Here is a 21,554-nt window from a genome sequence, read left to right on the forward strand (position 1 = left end):
CACGCATCCTCCGTTCACACACACAAAGTCACGCACACACTCACGCAGCAGGCACGGAGCGGATGCGAAGTAATAAAGAGGGACGTGCCTGACGATCACCGTTGTCTGGGAGTTGAGCGTCATGTAGCTATGGTAAAAGGACGCCATTTGCTGCAGAATCTCGTGAAATTGGACATCATGGAGAAATTTGATTCTGCTTTCATACCAAGGAGGGTATTTTTATGTGGATGGTTTATTGTTGCGGATTATACAATGTAAAAGGAAGGTACTGTGTTATCATCGTTTCATGTGTCACAGGGATTCCGAGTATCTAGTATATTTTGTCGCAATTTGATACAATCCCATGCATTTGATTCAAGTTTCCTTCGTTTTGAATTGGGTCAAATGATGGTAATATGTTTTACATTATGACTTTGTGAAGACATTGTGTGCTCTTGAATTGTATGCCTCTGACGGAAATTGATAGCCAACATGGGATGCGGGGCATCCCAGAAGATGAAACAAATTGAGCACGAGGAAAAGGAAAGATCGAAGAGAAAACAAGACGATATGGACAACAAGGAAGGCGAGGAGTTTGAGGATGAGGAGGTGGTAGACGAGATGGGCAACAAGAAGAAAAAGAGGAAAAAGAAGAAGAAGAAGCCCGAGAAGGATGAACATTTGTTGATGTCGTTCAAAGGACATAAGAAAAGTATAAACTGCATGTCGATGAGCGAAGATGGGAGTTACATTGCCACGGGGAGTGATGACAAAACTATTAGGGTCTGGAACGTGTTTGATGGATCCGTGAAAGCAGTACTCAAAGGCCATACCGGCTACATCACATGCTGTCAAATATACGAGGAGTTCGTCTTTACGGGTAGTGCTGATCGTACGGTCAGGAAGTGGGACATCGAAGAGTCCAAGGAGGAACTGTTGATCGAAGGCCATGGTGGTGCCGTCAATCGACTCATCTGCACCGGGGACTTTCTCTTCACGAGCTCGTATGACAAGACGGCGATGTGTTGGGACCCTGATGATGGGGAACTGCTTCACATCTTCCGTGGTCATTCGCGATCCGTCACTCCGCTGATGTACATTCCCGCCGAAGATGCCATGAAGGAAGACGTGGTCGACATGGACCTCAACAAGGATATCCTCGTCACAGGGAGTGCTGATGGCACGGCTAGGGCGTGGAACATGGACTCGGGAGAATGTGTGATCACGTACCGTGGCCACAAAGCCGCCATACACTGTCTAGGAGCAGATAGTACAGGGACAGTGCTTTATACAGGAAGCGGCGATTTTACAGTGAATAGTTGGAACATTAACACAGGAGAGATCTTTAAGACTTTTACTGGCCACCAAGGATCAGTCATATGCCTTCAGGTAGGTTCACTAATTTAAACCACTGCAGATTCTCCTATATACACCAGCTCCACTTTAGGGTTACATATCGGTACATAATTTCTAAATCTACAACTGTACAATAATTCCTTCAAAACGATTTATTATAGAAACGGCGTTTTATTAGCGACATTCTACACTTCTAGAATAATAACTTCATCATAGAGTTAACTTAAATAATACTCCAATGCGTTCACTTTCATACGCCATGCGATATAGCATGACACTCGAATATGTGTGCCTATTAGCTTAACTTGTATTCTGGTACAGAACTTGATGACGACATTGTCAATTCAAGCCTGGTCATTTATTATCAGAAAAAGTGCTAGATCCTGCAAATACGTTAAGTAAATGAAAATATCACGACAATGTAATGTTTAGTCATGACTTTGCTAATACAAATCTTTCATGACTGGTACTGTGTCCACGACAAGTCGAGACAATATATTTTGTCTATTTTCTTTTCGAAATGAAAAATGACCCGATGTGCGACTTACTGGACACTTTTCTGATTAATTTTGTACAAACACGAATGTAACATTGATTGGAAAGAGGAGGGACAGGGCCAACTGATATTTACTCGTAATTATTATTGAACTTAAAAGTGTTATGATCATTATAGCGTTCAATTGAAATTATGTGTTTGCCCTCCTCCCCCCCCCCCCTCCCCCCAACCCCAGTCCCCCACTATCATGGTTATGGATATATGCCCCTGTATCGTTGTAACTTGTTATGTTTTAAAAAAACGAAAAGGAAATCTTCTCTTTTTGATAACCTAGTAATTTATATTTCGTTTTCTATCAACTTTCCGATACCATAAATGGGTTCTTAAATTCTCACTGAAAATTAGTAAATTAGCAACCCTCTCAAGGATGTTACCACGTCATCCGCCGTGGAATATCAATATTGCGCCAAATCTTTCTTCATTCGGTTAGAAACTCATTGTTTCATTACAATTTTCCTACATATACTTAGTCATTGTGTCATCTCGGGGATGACTCAAATATTTGGATAATTATATTATTCCCAGAAAAACAAACAAGAATGAATGACAGACAGGTAGAGGGGAGAGGTAAATTCTGAAATAGGAACGTAGTGTTACGTAAAATGCATTTTGTGTATGATTTTGATTAAAATATAAGGCAGCAGTTATTTAAACAGCTGTGTTCCCTGTGTCCACATTCATTTTGACAGAGACAAATAAACGTTGAGTGGCAACTTTGATCGTAAGGCAGGAAATGGGTGCTCTATTTTTGAAAGGTTGTCGATGTTTCTTGGAGTGCAGTTCTGATTATTCAAAGGTTAAATTGATGGAGTTATTGGCAATACGGGAATCGATTTTGGTATAGGAATTCATACAAATTTTACCAATATTTGTTGTCACATTTGACTTCACGTCATAAGATTTCATGATATTGGTTGGTTTTAATGGGTCATAATACCTTTTCAAACACGTCACTGTGTATTATAAAGTGCTTTTTATAACTTAAAACAGTAGTCATTATTTTTTGGAAAAAAGTAAATTTCCAGGGATGTATATGATTTTATTTTGGTTGGGAGAAATGGTATATTAATAAAGAAATTACATAACACGAAAAAGTAATAAGACCAAGACAAAGATGAAGTGAAAGAAAAAAAAGAATATGAGTCTTGGTGTGGATTGTATATTTGTTTCGTTAAAAAGAAAGCTTTCTATATTATGTTGATCTAAACTTAGTGGTTTAAGTTGAAATACTTCGAGAAAGCTTTATAAGGGATTCGAACAAATTAAATTGAGTGACAACATTGCTACATGTTCTTCTCTTCCGCAAATCAAGGTTAAACTACACCTTTTAACAAACCTGAAAGACCGCCCATGTTTATATGTGATCACGTTGTATATGAAAGTGCCAGGCGGTGGATATTGATTCCGCGATAACCTCAAAAGATGGCATCGATCATTTTATTGTTCAAAAGGAAATCAACAAAGCCCGCGGGATCCAGGCATTTCATTTCACGACGTAACAATGGTGTTTGGGAGTTACTGTTAATGGTAGCAATAGCAGAGTACTATAGAGAAAGTGTATTTTGAATTGCAATCTGTAAAATCAAGACAATAGTAGTGGCTAATGTCAAAAAAGCACACGAAGAAATAGAGAAAAGGGAGCTCCGGAAGAAGACAAAGTTATGTGTATGCTCACAACGACGACGTGGATTAATAAGGCCTAACTCTTTACTACATTTTCTGCATTTTTTGTTTTTACAATTTGTGAATCGTTGTGTTGTACAGGAAAAAAATGTGGGACAAGGTGTAGAAGTAAAAGAAAAAAGAAGGGGAAAAAAGACTTTAGAGAGTGATAAACACAGACGAAGAGGACATGAAGACAAACAAAATGCACAATATTGGGGGATTGTAAATATCTATATTATAATACAATATTATTTGTTCATTGACTCAGGGAAGCCTCATCAGCATCAATTCTGTTCTTCCGAAAGGCCCTGAAATTAATATTACTCTAGCAATGGGCTGGTACCCATTCCCACATGGGTGGAGAGTGGAAGACGTGGATTAATGTCTTGCCAAAGGACAATGCCGGGCCGGGCTGGGATTCGAACCCTCAAACCTAGGATTAAGAGTCAAGTGAACGAACCCCTATACCCCGACAGCTCCAGGGTAGAAACATGTCAATAAGTAATAAAGGGCGTCAAATTAGAAATGTCGAAATAAGACTTATAGAATAAACAAGGTGTTTCAGACTCCACATGTATATTCAAGAAGTAGACATATATTTGTTTTTGTTCTATTTCAAATTAAGTCTTTCGATTTGTCCTCTCTCTCTCTCTCTCTCTCTTTCTTTTGGAATAGTCTAAATTAGATATCGCCATGTTTCCCATCGGTCTATTGTTATCCCTAATGAACAAATTACTGACCTGAAAATTAATTCTTATAACTATAGCCAATTGATTTTCTGAGAATATCACCATATTACAGCTTGTCTTAATAATTTTATAATTTTTATTACATTTCAGAGAAGAGAATTCTTTACATCAATACAATAAGAAAGACAATGCGATTAAATTGATTTTTAGTAGAACCTTTGACGAAAATGAAATGAATCGACCAACAGGGAGCATCGTAATTGAATGCAACGTATGTCTGTTCCACGAATAAACGATCAAGATTATCATGTAAAATAGTGTTCGTTCAAATTGTGTATACCAATTGGATCATAAAGACATTAAATATGGTGCCATAATGGCGATATAGCTATATGAGGAGGATAAATGAAGGTATCTTAAAAGTTAAAATACAGGCTTACTGTAATTTAGGCAATCTCAGAGTTAACGGAGTGACACGTCTGAAAAAGCTATCGATAATAGACACCGTATGTACATACATTTGAAGACTTTTTTTGTTTAAAGGGAATAATATTCAAGTCACCAAGAGGAATCATTTCTGATAGGTTTGCTTCTATACAGTCTTAATATGTACATACTTTATTGACTTATGTTCAACGATAGTAACTGTTCAGTTTCAAGTTGACTTCCCTCTTTTTCTTTCAATATAAAACGACAATCGTGACTTTAAAAGGGATAAGAAAGTCATTTAGTTCGCCCCTCCTGGTCATGATCAACGAACATAGCCCTTTCTATGTGTATACAGTCTCTTTCAATACCTTTCTGAAAGTGAAATTGATAGATCCTATTGTGCCGATAATTGCATCGCTAAATGTTGACATGACCTATATGCACGTTGACAGTTATAATTTATCTATCGCAAATGTAATGATAATAGGTATATATTTCAACAGTTTAATCGTGAATTCATTAGTCACCAGTGGTGTAGTGTAATTCCAGCCATGGGGGGGGGGGCACACTCATTTTTCTCGATAACGTTGTTGATGTTGGTAGTATTTACGGCGTTCAGTCAAATTTGACTATTTACGCCTAGTCTAAATCTAAGTCGTGTCGAGGTAATAAATGAAATTTCGATAACGAAAATGTCTCCCCACTTTAATCGTAAAAATACGCTACGTGTGAACTGCAATACTCGTTGTAATTGAAAGATATATCAACAAAATTACAGAACACATACAGATTTGCCTTTGCATGCTTTATAGATCGTTTGGCACTAGATTCGGAGGCGTCGAAGGAGCGTTTTGAACGAGGGAGGTTTTTCTGACTGAATGCCGACAACTTTAACAATAGAAATTTGTCGAACAAAAAAAAAAGGTCACGTTATCTTTTTTGTCACTTTTTCACAATTATAGCCAATTTGTTATCAACGATTCCAAATTCTCAACCCAAAAGAAAAACACCTCATCCTTTCCTGGCCCAATGCATGTTTTGTCCATAATAGTCTCCAGTTCTTCAGGAAAACCATATGCCTATACCCAGGCTCCTTTAAAAAACAATTTGCATACCTTTATACACAACCAAAATGTGACCCCCTTCTAGACTTTCGACTCAAAACGCGCTAGCAAATGTTATAATCATAGTTATTTTTCCGTTTTTGTTTTATTTTGTTTTACTTTATCTCTTCTTGTTTTTTTTAAATCCTTTTTAGAGTTTTTTTTTCTTTGCTTTTTGTTCCTTGATTTTTTTTAAAATAAATTAAGCCACCTCTCTCTTCCTCGCTGTCTCTCTTTGTCTCTCCCTCTCGTTTCCTTCCCTCTTTTTCTCTGTCTGTCTGTCTCTCTCTCTCTCTCTCCCTCTGTCTACAGTTATCATGTCGTTATAATTTATATTTGTACGAGGTGACGGGTATAAAAGTATAAGCTCAGACTAAAAAAAAAAGGAACGCTTTTTGACCGTCTGCATTATTCACCATAATAGCTTCCCTCGTGAATCCAAGTAACACAAATTAAGGGCTTTGTCACGCTTTTAAAGCGTGCTGTTTGAACTATATACCATGGTAACTCATATTGATGAGAGAGATGATCATTGCGTGTGGTGTGCATTCACGCTAAATTGTTTGTTCGGAAAAAAACGAAGCAACTATAGTAACAGAAAGCTACGTCAAAAACAAATTCCTACATTTCGATAATTGGGAATATGTCAGGCTCTCTCGGCTGAACTTTAAAAATCCCCCCACCGATAGAGTTTATGTTTAAGGTAAGATGTAGGGTAAGGACTAGGGTAAGGGTTAGCTAACACATTCTTCAGGTTTAACATGGTCTCTGGTGCGTTGTTCAACCAATGGACATCTGTCCATTGCAATTTATGCAGTATTCTAAAGTTTCTCCGCTTTTCCTTCCAAATATTTGATGTAAGAAGCTTTAAACTGCTAACCGTTATAGCGCACCGAATATTATATAATCATTATGAAACTGGCTCTTTGAAACGCATATGGTAAACAAAATGTGACTATATTCTTGCACTATGTAGAATTCTACATTATATAACATTATCTAGTGACTAAATGGCTTTCCCATAAAACAGTCGCCCAGAGACATTTTTGCACGATCTAGGAATCTTTAATATCTATTTCATTATTAAAGAATAATTTCACTCTTCTTATAGACATTTTTACCCGGTGCTTGTTTTATTAGGGTAATTCCAAACTTTATGAATTTGCACTTGTAAATGTAAAATTTAGAGATGTGCACTTTCATATAATCCGTGGTGATTGAGTAATTCTGAAAATGCTGACTATAAAAGCTCTCGCTGAAATGTTCATATTTATTCAGAGATTTAATTTACAAGGACACGCCTTTGTCGTGTATATGAATATAATAATATCAAAGAGATTGTATCCTTAGCTCTCCATTGTTGCCATTTTCATTCAAAATTTAATCCATTGTGGATATAAGAGAGATTGCAGTGAATAGGCCATTTTCGTCAAGTAACCAAATTTAACATGTCTTTGTGAAGTGTCTTGATACAAACTACTTCAATCACCTGATAACAATAATAGTATTTCAACAGACAAAATTCGAACTGCATACATTCGTTGTTGCCAGGTAGGACAAACATAATGGTTTGACCTCTCTCTCTCTCTCTCTCTCTCTCTCTCACTCTCTCTCTCTCTCTCTCTCTCTCTCTCTCACTCTTTCTCTCTCTTCAATTCACAGTAATTAGTCCGCTGAAATCACTGGTCCTATATTTCCAAATTGTATCTATTGTTCTCTCGTATGGAGATGTCATTTTGTTTTAACGTCACCAGTTTGACTTAATTTAGCCTTGAATGTGATACAGTCTGTGGAGGCACTTTATTACATTTTTTTTTACCCGCGTCTATCCTGTTATGCAAGGCTATGTACCCAACCTACTTTTTATTTAATAAATACTATACATGATTCAATGATATTCATTTTGGAAACGTGTTATCATGTCAGAAACCTGTTATTATTTCTTTTTAAATCCATTCCCAATTTCTCTCTCTCTCTCTCTCTCTCTCTCCCTCTCTCTCCCTCTCTCTCTCTCTCTCTCTCCCTCTCTCTCTCTCTCTCTCTTCCCTCTTCCTCCCTTCCTCCCTCACTCCCTCATTTCCCCTCTCTAGTTTTCTCTAAATTTAAATATAAATGGTTTATCCGTAACTTATCTTTTAAAAAATCTTTTACAGAAATATAAATGGGTATTCTTGTCTACCCTTAATTTTTTTTTAATGTAAATTGTATATTACACTTTTCAAAGAAGTAATTTTCTGTTAGATGAAAATATTTAAGTATGCGTTTGACATTCAATATGCCTCTTTTACAATTTCTTCTTGAACTTGAACAAAGTCGAAATATATGTAGTGCAAATCGGTATTGAAATCAGGATTTACTAGCAAAGGGAGGATGAATTAAGTCCGAAAAGTGCACATCAAGCATCTGTCTGTCACTATTTTTAATTCATTTTTAAATAAAGATCTTCCTTCTTTCTTTCTGCCTAGCTATAACTCTTTCCCTCACACACACACACATACACACGCACACATTCACATTCTCTCTTTATCTATATTTTTAATGGATCATTCCGCCGAAATATAATCATGTATATGAGTATAATTACATGTACATTTTTTTTCAATCGATTTCAATAATCATTTTCACTATCAACACATCGCCTGTCACATCAAAGAGACATACAACCATGAAGGGGAAGTCACAGCGCATGAGGTATAGATTGTAATTAATTTTCTCATTTGGAGGATAAATTTACAGAGAGATGATTTATGTAAGAATTCATTGTGTACATAAGATAAATATGCCGGCGCCTTTTCATGTGTTCGTTATGCATCATAGCGCCGTAAAGGCGGCAATTCTGCTGGTTTATTCATGATTTGTAAACTTAGATAATAAAGCAGAGACAGGCGAGAAAGAAATTCAGGAGCTTACATAAAGTCTGTCTCACGAGTCGCTTGAAACAAAACAAAAAAGCTTTTAACAGTGGTGATAAAACAGGAATAGATCCATGATTGCTATCGCAGACACGAACATAATCATATCAAGTATTTTTAGAACGTAGCTCTTTTCCCACCTCAATTTCGACATCAGTGCATAAAGTGATTAGCAGTATTAAGTGTACCGCTGTCAAACCGTATCCAATCTTTGCCATGCATCGCAAGGGCTACAATCGAGCAAATTATGATTACACACTTATTTTTAGAGAGGTTGATGTACTCTGCCAATTTCATTCGCCGTAATCGAGGTTGGTGTTTGCCGTTTGGTTTTATCAAAATGGTAACCGCTTGATTCGTAGATATAAAATCGTATGGTTTTGAAGGAGATTGCCACGTTTCAGATGAAATTTATTGGTTAGTTTCCAAGTAAATATGCTCTCATTTTGAATGATAGATTCCATAAGCTTCAGGATGCTTTATTTCTTTTTTATAATCTAGAACTCTCTGACCACCAATGCCGCAATCAGTCAATTTCTTTTATATGTTTTTCATATTGACTTTTAACAATTTGCAATTCATAGGATGATGAAACATGATGAATTCTAAATTTATTTTGTTCTATTTATCGCAAATACTGTCCTAATTCCACGCTCTAGTTTTCACTGATATAGATTAGTATAGTATGGTTTTAAATATTTTATTATATTCCGGCAACAGTCTGAAAATACACCTTATAATTAGAGAGAGAGAGAAAGAGAAAGAGAGATAATATAGGCCCGTCTCCGCGGTCTACTGGTTAAAGGTTTAGACCAGTTTTGGAAACGCCCCCTCTCAAAAAATGAAATGGCAGCTCTTATTACCAATCATGCGAAAGAATATGTTTTGACTAATACGTGATGATACAAATTTCGCCGGAAAACCGCCTACTAATTGATATATTTGGTAAATTACCATATCGATCCACTTCAACATTTTGGCATATATTTCTGTTTTTTCGCAAATTTAGATTGGAGGATTGCCATCTAAACCTCTGAAGGCAATATTTAAACAATATTGAATGGATATTTTGCACCCAAAACCCTTGAACCGTAATTTTACCACTACCGGTTTATATCTTTAAGGCATAATTATGATTGCATGGCCCTCAGGGAGAACAGTATGAATTCTGATGAGGCTACCCTGGGTAAACAAGATATATTATTATTATTATTATTATTATTATTTGCGTTCTTAGCCAGTGAACCGGTTTCAATTTTTGGAGATGTTTTTTCAACCTTTGCAAACATTTCCAAAACGTAGGACAGCAATGAAAAACTTTGATTGAAGCTAGACAACCATTATTCTCTTTCTTCCTTTCGTATAGATATATATGAACTGCTGGTCATTCTATCTCATCTCGTTATATTTCATATGATAAACTACAACGTGCCATAGCCACAGTGACGGAGTTCATCTTACAAATAATCACCGATGCATCAGAAAAAAGCATGCCTATTCCAGGCATAGAGCATATATCCGCCATTTTAAAAACACCCTTGATTAGAATATTAATGTAAAAAAAACCACCCCAAATGCAATCTTTATGAGATTGATTGGGATAAACAAATTAATTGATGCTGAATCCCAGTACATACCGTTTCCAATAAGAGACCAATTATTTATAGGCAGTATGACGTAGGTTACCCCTCTCTCTCTCTCTCTCTCTTTATCTCTCTCTCTCTCATAAATGAGCTGGCCTATAGACTTTTTTGTGTTCATGGTTGAGTCAATAATGAGTATACAACGTTGCATTTATAACAAATACATAATTTCTCGAGTTGCGTTCTTTTATTTATATTATATTTGAAATGTTATTTTACTTGTAATTCTACTTCTCATATAATTTAGTCAAACATTTACATTTTCATCGTGTTCTTTTTATCATAATACACCTTTCATTTTTAGTTGCACTGAACTTTCTTAGTTAAATCTGCACAATAAACATACCAGTTCATCAATAGTCTTCTTATTAATATGAGCGTAAATCTTAATAAAATGCAGTTTAATAAATATAAGCTAATTTTCTTCATCCCTCTTAAAATTCAAGTTCAACTGAATGGAGTTAATTTTTCGTTTAGGATCTTTATTTTATATTGGTAATATGATATCAAATTCTATCATGTTCATGTGTAAGCTCTGTTCGTTTCTTATAGAGTATAGTACGACATGCATATTGCAGTTGTTTGACTTGTCAAAACACATCTCCTACTTTTGGATTTCGGGGTCCATTGGATGAGTCAACGGACATTTAAAGTTAATGGTACGGGGTTCAAGACCCCGCAACGGTACTAGTGTCCTTTGGCAAGTCTCTGGTCTACAACTGCCACTCTCCACCCAGGTGAAGACGTTTCTAGAATTTGTGAGCGCATTACCCTGGTATTTGGGCTGAAGCGGGGGTAATGATGTGATTGCAGGGCCTTAAGGGTGAACAAAACATATATGTTATTGATTTTGTTTTGCATTTCATTTCCAATCCAGGTTATAAACAAATTGATGTACACTGGTAGTGCAGACCAAACGGTACGCTGCTGGGTGACAGAGTTTGGAGATCTAACGAGAACATACGAAGGACATAGACACACCATTCAATCAGTCAAGTTTCGAGATGGTTTAGGTGAGAAAAAGCAATCTTGTATCTAATTTCTAAGATAAACCAAAAAAGTGAAAAATAGACATCAGACATTTTCTCAAAACCGTCACTAGATCTATATTCCTTTTGAAAAGACATTCAAGTAGCCCGAAGTTGTTATGTATTTTTATAATATTACTTTTAAGCATTACGTTCCAGATACAAGGAGGTCAACATTGCAATCTTAACCCCTCTTTCGCCCCTCTTTAAAGCTTTGGAATACGAAATAACACTATTTTTAAAGATTACTATCACTGGGGCTTTAAAATAGGTTTCTTTAAAATCGTCACATTGGGTCCAGTGCTTTTTTTACATTTGCTTCGGGCTATATTTTGTCAAAGATATACGATTAGGTTAAAGGTTACAATCGGGTATGAGGTGAGGTTTAGAGTTAGGAACAGTCTTTGGTTTAGAGTTAAATATATCAATTCGGTCAGGGTAGGATATTGACAGATAAATCAGGCGTTGTAGAACCCTCTATATTAGGGACTTTGTGCAAATCTAAAAGTCCAGTGCCTTAAAAAGACGTCACACGTAGTAGTCCACTTTGTCGACGTGCAAATCTAAAAGTCCCTAATACTGCAAACTGATAACAAGGATAATACATTGCATGAGCTCTAAAACCTGGTGGAATATAGCGGGAAGTGAATGAGTGGATTAAGCCCCTGGAAAAGGGGTGTACTGTTAACCATTCATCAAAGGTGATTACAGCAAACGTTACTTGTTCTTCATGGTAAATGAACAACAACTTCCGCCTCATGCTAGTGACGCTATGGTTGAGCAGTGAAGGTAAACCGTTTGATAAAATGGAAAAAATTTATGTAATTTCTTACCACCAGAGCCGAAAGAAAACTCGGCCCATACTAAAGTCATCCAATTAAGTGACATTGCATTGTGGAGGCCGAAATGACAAGAGTGCTTACTCACCATCCATGTAAAAATGTATTAGTTTATGGATGGTGTCAAGGGTATTCAAAGGCCCACTGCACTACTTGTAGCTACTTGCGCCCTCTATATAACAAACAATGCCTAATCGGTGACCATTGGTCCCCCATGATCCTCTTTTTCGTATGTTAACTGAGAGCTGAGTTGATGAGATAACAACCTGTCCAGTGACCTTGCAGGGCAGTCTTATCCCTCCTGTGAACTACGGCAGATAAGCTTTAAGGACCCGTCTAACAAAGAGTAGCGATTGATCTAAATCAATCGCAAGTCCTGCCTCCAATCAATCGCAAGTTTACAGTTTTCTATCTCTTATGTACAAAGTTGCGATTGATATTAATTGCAAATAAGTTGCGATTAATATCAACTCTTTTTAAGACGGGGCTGACAATAGACCGACAAGAAAAGTACACCTCTGTGGGTTTGGTTTGGAGTCCTGGTGTCGATTTGGCGGTGTTACTTTTAAAAGACAAACATGAATTATGCCTATGAATTGTGTACGCGCATGTGTGCGTGGGGCGCGTGCGTGTCTGTTTGGTTTGTTTTGTTGGTCTTTCTGCATATTCCCATATCCTGATACATTTGTACACGTTTTTTGGTGATATTCTGCGAGATTGAATAGACGTGCTATCATTTTCATTATTCCAAATGATCAGAAGTCTTATTCGATACAAAGTTACCTATTGTCCTACCATAAGCCCTTTAGTGATGCAGTCCTGCAACACACTCAACCTTACCTTTTATAGTAAGCCTTCGATGAGATCCAAGTATGGAGACAATGTTTCCAATCAGTAAATGGTCGTCAGATTCCCCGTCCTAATTGTCACCTCCTTACAAATTCCAACATTTACCCATACGTCAATTTGTAATATTTACAATATCTTGAATGAAAAGACATTCGGATATTAGTGATTTGATTAAAAATAGGTGTGGGTGGATATGAATTTTGTTTTTCTTTAAACTTGTATTTCGGAAGCAGAACTAGACACGGCATTGAAAACCTACTGGAGAGCACAAATTATAGTTTTACTTTATTTAGCCCGTTGACGCATTTCCCACATCTATTGATTGTGGATAGCATTCTAAATATACCCACAAAAAAAAATTGATGACAGTAGATGTAACCTTGGAAGGACATGAACAGAGAATAGACATGACTCGCATACATTGCGATGAAACAAACAAACCTTATCAGCAATGCGGAAACGATGGTTATGTGAAATCCTTCCCGGTGACATTTGACTACATAAGTGTAACGTATTTATCACGTACCCACGATGATGATCGTGACCATGAAAAGAGGTTTACGCTTCTCCCTCTAATATTACAATAATGCTACTTCTGCTAGTGCTACGTACCAGCTAACAGGGGCGTCGCTAGACCTTTTTCAGTCCCCAATTACCGACAAAATTAAATGTCCCAATATTTACAAATTTAACCCTATATTCCCGGGGCTGAAGGCTAAATTGTTTTTCCCACGGACTATCTATAGTACTTGCGTATGCGCAAATGGTCATTTTTTCGACGACATAAATATACGAATTATTTTGCCAACTTAGTCAGCATCATAGATATATTTTAATGCAGGCGCGGAGCTAGGATCTTATTTTAGGGAGGGGCGGAAGTGAGCAAGCGAATCACTTATAGAGCGCGCAAAGCGCGCTCATTAGGGGGGTGTAGGTGATAGGCCTATCGCGCGAAGCGCGGAAACTTAGACGTTTCCTTAAATTATTAGGAAAAAAGACGATTTATTTTACCGTTCTCGACTCTTAATAAGCCCCATTTATCTGAATTCAGTTTCCCACTCTCCCGCGAAGCGCGGAAACTTTGATGTTTCCTTAAATTATTAGAGAAAGCAGACGATTCGTTTAACCGTGCTCGACTCTTATTCCTTGTCTGAATTCAGTTTCTCCCTCTCTCTCCCGCGCGAAGCGCGGAAGCTTTGACATTTCATTAAATTATAAGAGAAAGTAGACGATTCGTTTAACCGTGCTCGACTCTCAATCTTTGTCTGAATTCGGTTTCCCCCTCCCACGCAAAGCGCGGAAGTTATGACGTTTCATTAAATAATTATAAAAAGAAGACGCTTCATTGCACCGTTTTCGACTCTTAAAGCCCTATTTATCTGAATTCATTTTCCCCCTCTCGCGCGAAGCGCGGAAGCTTTGACGTCTCCTTAAATTATTAAAGAGAGCAGACGATTCGATGTACCGTTTTCGACTCTTAATAAGCCCTATTTATCTGAATTCAGTTTCCCCCTCTCGCGCGAAGCGCGGAAGCCTTGACGTTTCCTTAAATTATTAGAGAAAGCAGACGCTTGGGTGTACTGTTCTCGACTCTTAATCCTTGTCTGAATTCAGTTTCCCCCTTCCCGCGCGAAGCGAAAAGCTTAGACGTTTGATTTAATTATTATAGAAAGAAGACGATTCGTTGCACCGTTTTCGACTCTTAATAAGCCCTATTTATCTGAATTCAGTTTCCCCCTCTCGCGCGAAGCGCGGAAGCTTTGACGTTTCCTTAAATTATTAGAGAAAGCAGACGATTCGATGTACCGTCTTAGACTCTTAATAAGCCCTATTTATCTTAATTCAGTTTCCCCCTCTCGCGCGAAGCTCGGAAGCTTTATCGTTTCCTTAAATTATTAGAGAAAGCAGACGATTCGTTGTACCGTTCGCGACTCTTGTAAATGAAGTTTTCTCCTCCCGCGCGAAGCGCGGAATTTTGGGCGTTTCATCAACATATAGAGAAAGGGAGACGTACCGTTGTTGACTCTTAATCCTTGTTTGAATTTAGTTTCCCCGAAAATTCCCCGAAAATTTTAAACCTCTGATTTCTTTAGCTGATATTAAAGGAAAGTGAAACTTCGAGAAAATACAAAGTCGTCACAGCGGATAAAAAGTCACAGTTCGTAGGGGAAAAAACTTGTCTGCCGACCAACGTTATACATGTCACCGACTTCAAACTTCTGCATTGATATAGTAAACGAGGATCGAGCAAGGATACCGACACAGCTGACCCGACACAGCAATATATTTACCCGTGTCTTTCTTGCTCCCTCGACGAGACGACTCCACCCAACGACCTCCCTCTCTCTTTTACTCCCACTCCTTTTATCTCAGGCTCTTAGCTCCCCTCTTTCTCCTCTCTTTCATCCCCCGTTTCTTTTGTTTCCCTTTTCTCTTTCTTCTTCTTTCCTTTCTTTTCTTTCTTTTCCTTTCTTTCCTCTCCTCCCTCTTTTTTTCTCTTTCTTTCTTTTCTTTCCTCTCTTTTCCTTTCTTTCCTTTCTTTTTCTTTCTTTCTTTCTTTTCTTTTCCTTTTCTTTTTTTTCTTTTCTTTCCCTTTCCCTCCCTTTTTCCCCTCCTCCTTTTCTAATTTTTTTCCCGACAGCAGCGCAATTTTACCGACAATATCCCGACAGGTGCGACACCCCCCCCCCTTTGGCGACGCCCCTGCCAGCTAATATTATTTCTTCTCCTCTTCTTCCTCCTACTCCTTCTCCTATAAACACTTTTACTATTACTGCTACTATCATTACTGCTGCTGCTTCTGCTGCTGCTTCTGCTGCTGCTGTTACTGCTGCTACTACCACTGTTTTTTAATAAAAATACTCACGTGACTTCTACTACAACTTTCAATGTTTATATAACCCTAATAAAATGATCACAATATACGTTTGAATACTGTGAAGTCTACCAACACTTTGCATCTCACCCATATCTCTCAGAATAAAGTTTTTGTGTATACTCATATCATAATAACGAAGAACAAATCCGTTTTATTTTTCAGTTTACACTGCTTGTGGTGACGGCTTTGCAAGGGTTTATGATGCCAAATCAGGAGCACTGAAAAGGACGTTTAAGGGGCACGAAGGAGCAGTATACTCTATTCTGGTAAGGACATTCATGTTTAACATAATGATAGAAATAACTATAATAGTAATATTGTTCGCAATTATGATAATGATAATGATAATAATGATAATGATAATAATAATAATAATAATAATAATAATAATAATAATAACAATGATAATAAGTATGATAGTAATAATAATAATAGTAATGCTAAAACTTATATACCATAGAAAGGGTATGTCAACATATACGAAGAAAATACTGTAAAGAGGTGGAGATCAAAGTAAAATTTGAAAATATTTGAGAAAAACACTTATTCTACCAAATCAAATATCTGCCTCTCTTATTCATATCATCATTAATAATATATAGAAAAATCAAAAGTATGATAAATTGACCCTGAAAGTATGTAAATTAAGAAGGGACAGAGGAAAGACACAATACGGGTCTATATCCGACAGGGATGATATTGTTTTATAAAGGGAGTATGGTGGTGGAAATGTTTAATTGCTTGATTTATTGGAGATAAATATTGCTCTGCAGCTCTATTGTTCCCTTCCCAAGCCTTGGAAACATGACTAGATAACTAATTTATTTTAGATCTGAATCATTCAAATCGGACTGCGTGTCTGGCAGAATATTGACTTTTACCAAACGGTTGTGACCGTAAATAATCCGCCGGCATAGCAACCGTGGAAACTGGTATAAATAATTGATAGGTAACAATCGGAAACGATAATTGCTCAAGTGTCAACATCCCTGATCGCTGAGCGCAATGTATTTGTATTTCTTGCTGGATCAATTGCTGATTGAAGTAAAAAGGCAGACATAGAATAAAACAAAATATGAAAATATGTCGATAGAAAAAGGAATGGGAGCTATAAGTGGATTCCGAAATCGAATATTATACTGCATGTCTCACAAGAGATGTATCAAAGTCATATTTTAACTTGGCTAGTATAAACATGCACTTTCGATACTTGATGGTGTATCATCAATTGAAATCAAATATAGACCACACATTTCTTTTATACAATTATATCTGGGAAAAAATAATAGTAGGCCTACAAGTATTTTCAAAAAATAATACACATCTTCCGCAAAAATTACTCGGTAAAATTTTATTGAAAGAAAAATGCTTGTATAATGTAACATGATATCTGATCTGTGCTTATATTTTATTGAAAGTGTATATTTAAAAAAGATGGTGTAAACATTGAGAAATGAAATGAAATTAAATCATTATATATCATTCATTTTGTTCAACCATCAGTTGCTAGACGGGAAGCTTGCTACCTCATCCTTCGATGGTACGGTAAACGTCTACGACTGCTCCGACATCAAAGACGAGATCACCAGCTTCGGCGACGACGAAGAGGAGAAGGAGAAGAAGAAGAAAGAAAAAGAAGAGAGGAAAAAGAAAGAGAAGGAGCGAAAAGAGAAGGCCAAACAAGAGAAAGAAAAAGCCAAGCAGGCGAAAATTGAGGCCAAGAAAGTGTTGGATCAACAAAAGCTGGAAATGGCGAAGAAGCTGAAGGAGCGAAGGGAGGCTGGGAAAAAGAAGAAAGAAGCGGAGGAGGGGGATGGTCAGGTGGATGAAAAGATGGATGAAAACAACAAAGCGGATAGGGATAGCCTTCCGGAGAAGAATGAATTTGAGCATAATGAGAAAAATGGAGACAGGGATGTGGAGATGTCGTCCGAGAAGAAAGATAGCGAGAAAGGAGACGACAATGAGGAAGAAAGACTGATGAGAGAGATTGAACAGATGGATACCAACTAAAGTATATGAATAATATTTTTTTTAACAGCCCATCTTGTGCCAGAATTTTCAATTTCTAAATCATCTTCGTCTCCTATAAACCAGAAAATATGAAGACTGGGAATGTATACAAGTATTCCCACCGTCCCCCAAAAACACAGATTTAATAAGACCTACTTGTGTGTATACATCGACTGAGTTTATTGAGTTGGACAGCATAAAACATAGGAGGAATACATTATTGAGAGAAGTGGCAATGAAACTCCTAAAAATGAGATTTACATTTGTTTTCCATCTTCGATATTACTTATCCTAAGGACCCTAAGGACTAAATGTGGAATTCATTTCCATGATTCATTTACCTAGATTTTTATATTATTCATTCTGAATTCTAAGTTTAAGTATGTTTGTAACGTAGTATAAATAGACATTGTTCCGAATATTTAGAAATATTACATTACGAAAATTTAGCAGTAACTTTTAAATATGACTGAAATGAAATATGCTGAGTTACAACAAATGATATCGACAAGGGCGGTGATTCTGGAGGGCGCGATGCAAGGAATGGGTGTGTTCGAACGGGGAATGATTTTTTTTTTAGATAACCCTAGTGTATACAGAGTACACACTACATCGATCCCCTTGCTAAAAATGTAAAATGCATTCATTTCATTTCGAACCGTGCGCTTAAAGATCGTCAAATCTTAAACAATAATATGATATAGCCTCTATACTCATTATATCCTATACCCCCTTTTGCATTTTGTTCAAAATATTGCCCAATTAATTCTCTGTTAGGTTTGCATTTCGTCCTTCCCCTGGAATCGTCGCCCCAGTCTGCCGAAAGTGCAGCGTACTACTCTACCAAAGTGAAGATATGCTAACAAGAAAAAGCATAAATAATAATTTTAAATGTTCATATATATCAATTTTAATATTTCAATCTAAGGGAACGAATTTTTAATCCTCTTATAATCTTCATGTTAAAAGAATAGAAGTGAGTAGTATTGTTCATAATTGACACCAATGATGCATCCTTTAAATACACCTTTTTCTTTACAGTTTTAATTCACAATATTCTAGATTATAGTGCAATAGATACACAACACAATGGAAATCAGAAATTTGATTTCACAAAATGTACATAAATATATTTGTATTTAAAAGTTAACATTATAATATGTTCTAAATTTTGATATTTTCATCAATTTGTATAGGTATGAATACATTTTTGTAACATTGTTTCGTAAAGATGACAATCTCATTATCTAGATGCGATCAAAATAGATCTTTTTCCCTAATGCAAGATATTGATGATTACATTATTGTATTTTCAATTGTTGAATATGTACGTGCCTTTTTGCAAGTGTGGTCCCGTTTGTCTGAGAAGCAATAACGAGAGTTCGGCCATCTCCGATCGCTCATATAATTTCACTCGATGTTTTTATATATTCACATTTACAATATGGTTTCTGCTCACTCCCGTTTACACGGCCATTGGCATGAGATTCCTAAGCTGCGTCTAACACACCGGGAACGAGAATGGGTCAGGGCCCCGTCGCACAAAACTTACCATTGATGGTAACTTTGCCATCAATGGTAACTACCATGGAAACCTTAATTTTGATTGGCTGTTGAGCCCTGTTACCATGGTAGTTGCCATTGATGGCAAAGTTACCATCAATGGTAAGTTGTATGCAACGGGGCCTAGAAGTAGGAGTGATTAACACACTATCGAGATTACAAATCGAGAAACTAGTGACTTTGTGAGCACACTTGAAGGACTGGAAATATAAATAATAAACTAGATCTATATATTATCTCACATTCTATTTCAAAGAGACTTTCAACCAAAAAAAATCGAACTACGATATTTTAATACTCGTTCACATTGCCTATCAGTCTATTGAAACGTCGAACGTAATGAGTGAATTTCTCCAAAGTATTTTCGATCGTCTTCAGTATATTGCTTTATATGTTTTAATTATCGACATAGAGGCTGGTAATACTAATTTTGTATTAAAATACTACCCTGAATAACAGGTCGGCAACAACTTGGGTGTAAAGGAGACCCCATGCATCCCACCACAAGATATGCGTAATGCGTGCATCAATATATATATATATATATATATATATATATATATATATATATATCTAAGGAAGGGAAAGAGTGAGACCGACAATAAAGTCCTTTTATGAAAGACAAAGTTATATACTTCTAGACCATGATAATTATATTGTTTAAATGAATATAATTTTTTGTAAAATGCAATGTCAAACATTTTCATTGTGTAAAGTGATACAGTAACCTAAAGACATTTAACCTATATTTTAAGAGAGATACAAACTGTATTGCGATGACAAATGACTTCGTAGAAATGTCACTCGCATACATTTCCTCTGCTCAAACTACCTTTTATTATTAGCTCCTCCGGTTATTGATGTATTTTTTTTCTTTGTTGGGTGAAAATAATTAAAAACGGATATTGGATTGGCCTGTATATTATCTATAATCCACTTTAGTTGCCGACCCCTCTCTCTCTCTTGCGTGGGGTGTATGTAGGTGTATGCGTGGATATGCGCTGTGCGTGTATAATATGTGCGTGTGTGAAGAAAGACAAAGCTTGGGCGTGGCTTACCAATGACACCCAGCTTTCTTTACATATCTATCAGTTCAAGGACACGCCTACGTTGAGTCAAAGTTGGGCCTTATTATTACTTGAGTCTTCTCAATGATAATAGGGACTTTTAGATTTGCGTGGACTGATACGTGTGACGTCCATTCACGGCAGTGCATTAACAGGACGTCGATCGTAGCATAGACCTATTGTCTTCGTGCGAATCTAAAAGTCCCCAATCTTTTGCGTTCTGGTCCGGTTTTGCAGTAAGTTATGATAAGAAATAAGCATAAAATGCGTTAATGGAGCCGTCACATACCTTTTCCAAACCATTTGGTTCTAATTTTCACAATGTTTATGTTATATTTTTCTGTATTTTGATGGGCATACTTTCCATAATCAAGTACTTTCTGTTGGAGGCAATATCTTAAAAAGATTTTATTGGTGGGCAAGTCATAGATTATATATATATACAAACCACTCTGAGAGTATTCCGGTGCCATTCAGCAAAGGCACACGAACAGAACTGATGTAGGCTTTGCCCAGGAAATGATCACGTGATTACGCCAAAAGTAGGCGCCATTCAAAAGGGTCAAAACGTGTAGATGCACAGTGAAGTGATGTGGAGAATATATCGTTTGGTTAGCAGTCCAGAGTATGGATTATGATTATCCCAATCGATTCGCGTCCTTCCATTACATCCGTGTTTCAAATATACAAGTTTTATGGCGTGAGTTTATCTTTTTTTCCCTAATTAGTAGATATATGGCAACCATTCTTTTTTTAGCATGATGCCCCTTTTGACAGAAATGCAAATGAGATATTTTTGGATAGTACTCATCACCGAAACTTAATTTCAAAATAATTAGACAATTTTTGTTTTAATTGTAGCTATATTAGACGATAGCTATTCTTTCTAATCAATAAATAGAATTGCACACCTAGCCCCATGAATTTAGGGCTTTAAACATGATTAAAAAGCTTAGACTTTCCCTTCGTTAACTTAGGTTTTTTC

General features: G+C 36.7%; 1 protein-coding gene across 1 annotated transcript; it reads left to right on the forward strand.

Annotated features, from left to right (window-relative positions):
• LOC100888294 (WD repeat-containing protein 86) lies at positions 1-17,957 on the forward strand. Its single transcript, XM_003728488.3, has 4 exons — positions 1-1,368; positions 11,210-11,345; positions 16,089-16,192; positions 17,430-17,957. The coding sequence occupies exons 1-4, from the start codon at positions 472-474 to the stop codon at positions 17,937-17,939; spliced, it is 1,647 nt and encodes a 548-aa protein (XP_003728536.1). The 5' UTR covers positions 1-471; the 3' UTR covers positions 17,940-17,957.
• The last annotated feature ends 3,597 nt before the right edge of the window (positions 17,958-21,554 follow it).

Source organism: Strongylocentrotus purpuratus, unplaced genomic scaffold, assembly GCF_000002235.5.
Source record: "Strongylocentrotus purpuratus isolate Spur 01 unplaced genomic scaffold, Spur_5.0 spur5_scaffold_7, whole genome shotgun sequence".
Classification (NCBI taxonomy): domain Eukaryota; kingdom Metazoa; phylum Echinodermata; class Echinoidea; order Camarodonta; family Strongylocentrotidae; genus Strongylocentrotus; species Strongylocentrotus purpuratus.

Excerpts from the sequence above, each read along its gene's own strand:
- LOC100888294 (XM_003728488.3), top strand. The coding sequence starts at position 472 with ATGGGATGCGGGGCATCCCAGAAGATGAAACAAATTGAGCACGAGGAA. Across the intron at positions 1,369-11,209 it reads GATCAGTCATATGCCTTCAG|GTTATAAACAAATTGATGTA; the intron begins GTAGGTTCACTA and ends TTTCCAATCCAG. Across the intron at positions 11,346-16,088 it reads CAAGTTTCGAGATGGTTTAG|TTTACACTGCTTGTGGTGAC; the intron begins GTGAGAAAAAGC and ends TTTATTTTTCAG.